Source organism: Leucoraja erinacea, unplaced genomic scaffold (genome assembly GCF_028641065.1).
Source record: "Leucoraja erinacea ecotype New England unplaced genomic scaffold, Leri_hhj_1 Leri_517S, whole genome shotgun sequence".
NCBI lineage: Eukaryota > Metazoa > Chordata > Chondrichthyes > Rajiformes > Rajidae > Leucoraja > Leucoraja erinaceus.
In genome coordinates, this window is record NW_026576418.1 from 94067 (window position 1) to 95504 (window position 1438).

General features: G+C 57.7%; 2 protein-coding genes across 2 annotated transcripts; both read right to left on the reverse strand.

The window, feature by feature from the left end:
- LOC129693988 (zinc finger protein 837-like) lies at positions 1–542 on the reverse strand. Its single transcript, XM_055630713.1, has one exon. The coding sequence runs from the start codon at positions 460–462 to the stop codon at positions 16–18; it is 447 nt and encodes a 148-aa protein (XP_055486688.1). The 5' UTR covers positions 463–542; the 3' UTR covers positions 1–15.
- On the reverse strand, positions 541–974 carry LOC129693989 (zinc finger protein 391-like). The gene has a single exon (XM_055630714.1). It carries the CDS (start codon positions 893–895, stop codon positions 575–577), a length of 321 nt encoding a protein of 106 aa, XP_055486689.1. The 5' UTR covers positions 896–974; the 3' UTR covers positions 541–574.
- Between the last annotated feature and the right edge of the window lie 464 nt (positions 975–1438).

Here is a 1438-nt window from a genome sequence, read left to right on the forward strand (position 1 = left end):
TCCAGCATTTTGTGTCTACCTAAACATCACGTACCGATCCACGTGGTGGTGTGCCAACAGGCTGGAGCGGACAAGGGCCTTGCCACAGAGCGGGTAGGTGACGGGGCGCTGGCCGGTGTGGACTCGCTGGTGCTCCAGCAGGTGGTCAAGGCGGATGAATCCCTTACCACAGGACGGGCAGGGGAAGGGACGCTCACCGCTGTGGGTACGCCGGTGCTGCCACAGGCTGGACATGCGGATGAAACCCTTGCCACACTCAGCGCACACAAAGTGTCTCTCTCTGGTGTGTATCCGCTGGTGCTCCCGCAGCCCCCGTGCTCTCTTGTCACAGTGGGAGCAGCTGCTCGCCGGCGTGGGCCCACCGGTGTTGCCGCAACCCCCGCAAGCTGTCAAACTCCTCACCGCAGTACGGGCAGTCGTAGGGCTGGCCACTGGCGTGCACGTGCTGGTGAGACAGGGCATGGGAGGCCATGGCAAAGCGCTCTCCACACACCGGGCTGGGGACAGGACGGTCACCGGCGTGCACCCGCTGGTGGGACAGCAGCCTGCAGGAGCGGTTGAAGCCCTTGCCGCACTAGGCACAGGTGTAGGGCCGCTCCCCGGTGTGGGTGCGCTGGTGCATCAGCAGGTTTTGGGGCTGGTTGAAGCACTTGCCGCAGTCGCTGCAGATGTAGGGCCGCTCCCCGGTGTGCAGGCGCACGTGCACTTTCAGGTGCTTAGATAACTTGAAGCCTTTGCCGCAGTCGGAGCAGGTGAAGGGCCGCTCACTGCTGTGCACCGACTGGTGCTCCCGCAGCTTCGAAAACCAGGCAAAGCTCTTGCCGCATGTGGAGCAGCCGTGGGGCTTCTCGCTGCCTCGGACTCCAGCAGGCCTTGCCAAATACGTTGCAGTCATAACGCTTCTCCTTGTTGTGCCCTGTCATGTGGTTCTACAACCAAGATCAGTCCCTCCAAGCGCAGCCCGCACACTGAGCACGTCCTCAATGGCCGCTCACGTCCCCGTCTCTCCGTCCACAGTAACAGATCCTAAACCCTGCAGGAGGGGAATACGGCCCTTCGAGCCTGCACCACCATTCAATATGCTGGCAAACCAGGGCAGTATCCTGTACTGCGCTCCCCTTTTTCCAACGGAGCCCACACCTCCCTCTCCCCGCTGCAATGTTGGGGGCCAATCTTTGTGCCGGAAAATCGTCAGTTCAAACTTCTTGTCAAGAATAAAATTTGATTCTGGTAATTGTCTTTTTTAAGTTTTTTAAATCATTTATTTTAAATGGCTCACAAACATGGCTGAGTTGATTTTGTAGTAACCGGAACCTACCCGACCCGACCCAACTCGCAGGGTAATTGACATTGCGGGGCAACTTTTTTGTTGCTAAAATGTTAATTCTTGTTAAAGAATAAAATCACCCACATGAATCCGCCCATGAGCGTACTACAA

What these genes read in the sequence shown, in the direction of transcription:
- LOC129693989 (XM_055630714.1), bottom strand. Translation starts at nt 895, where the DNA reads ATGACTGCAACGTATTTGGCAAGGCCTGCTGGAGTCCGAGGCAGCGAG.
- LOC129693988 (XM_055630713.1), bottom strand. Translation starts at nt 462, where the DNA reads ATGCCCTGTCTCACCAGCACGTGCACGCCAGTGGCCAGCCCTACGACT.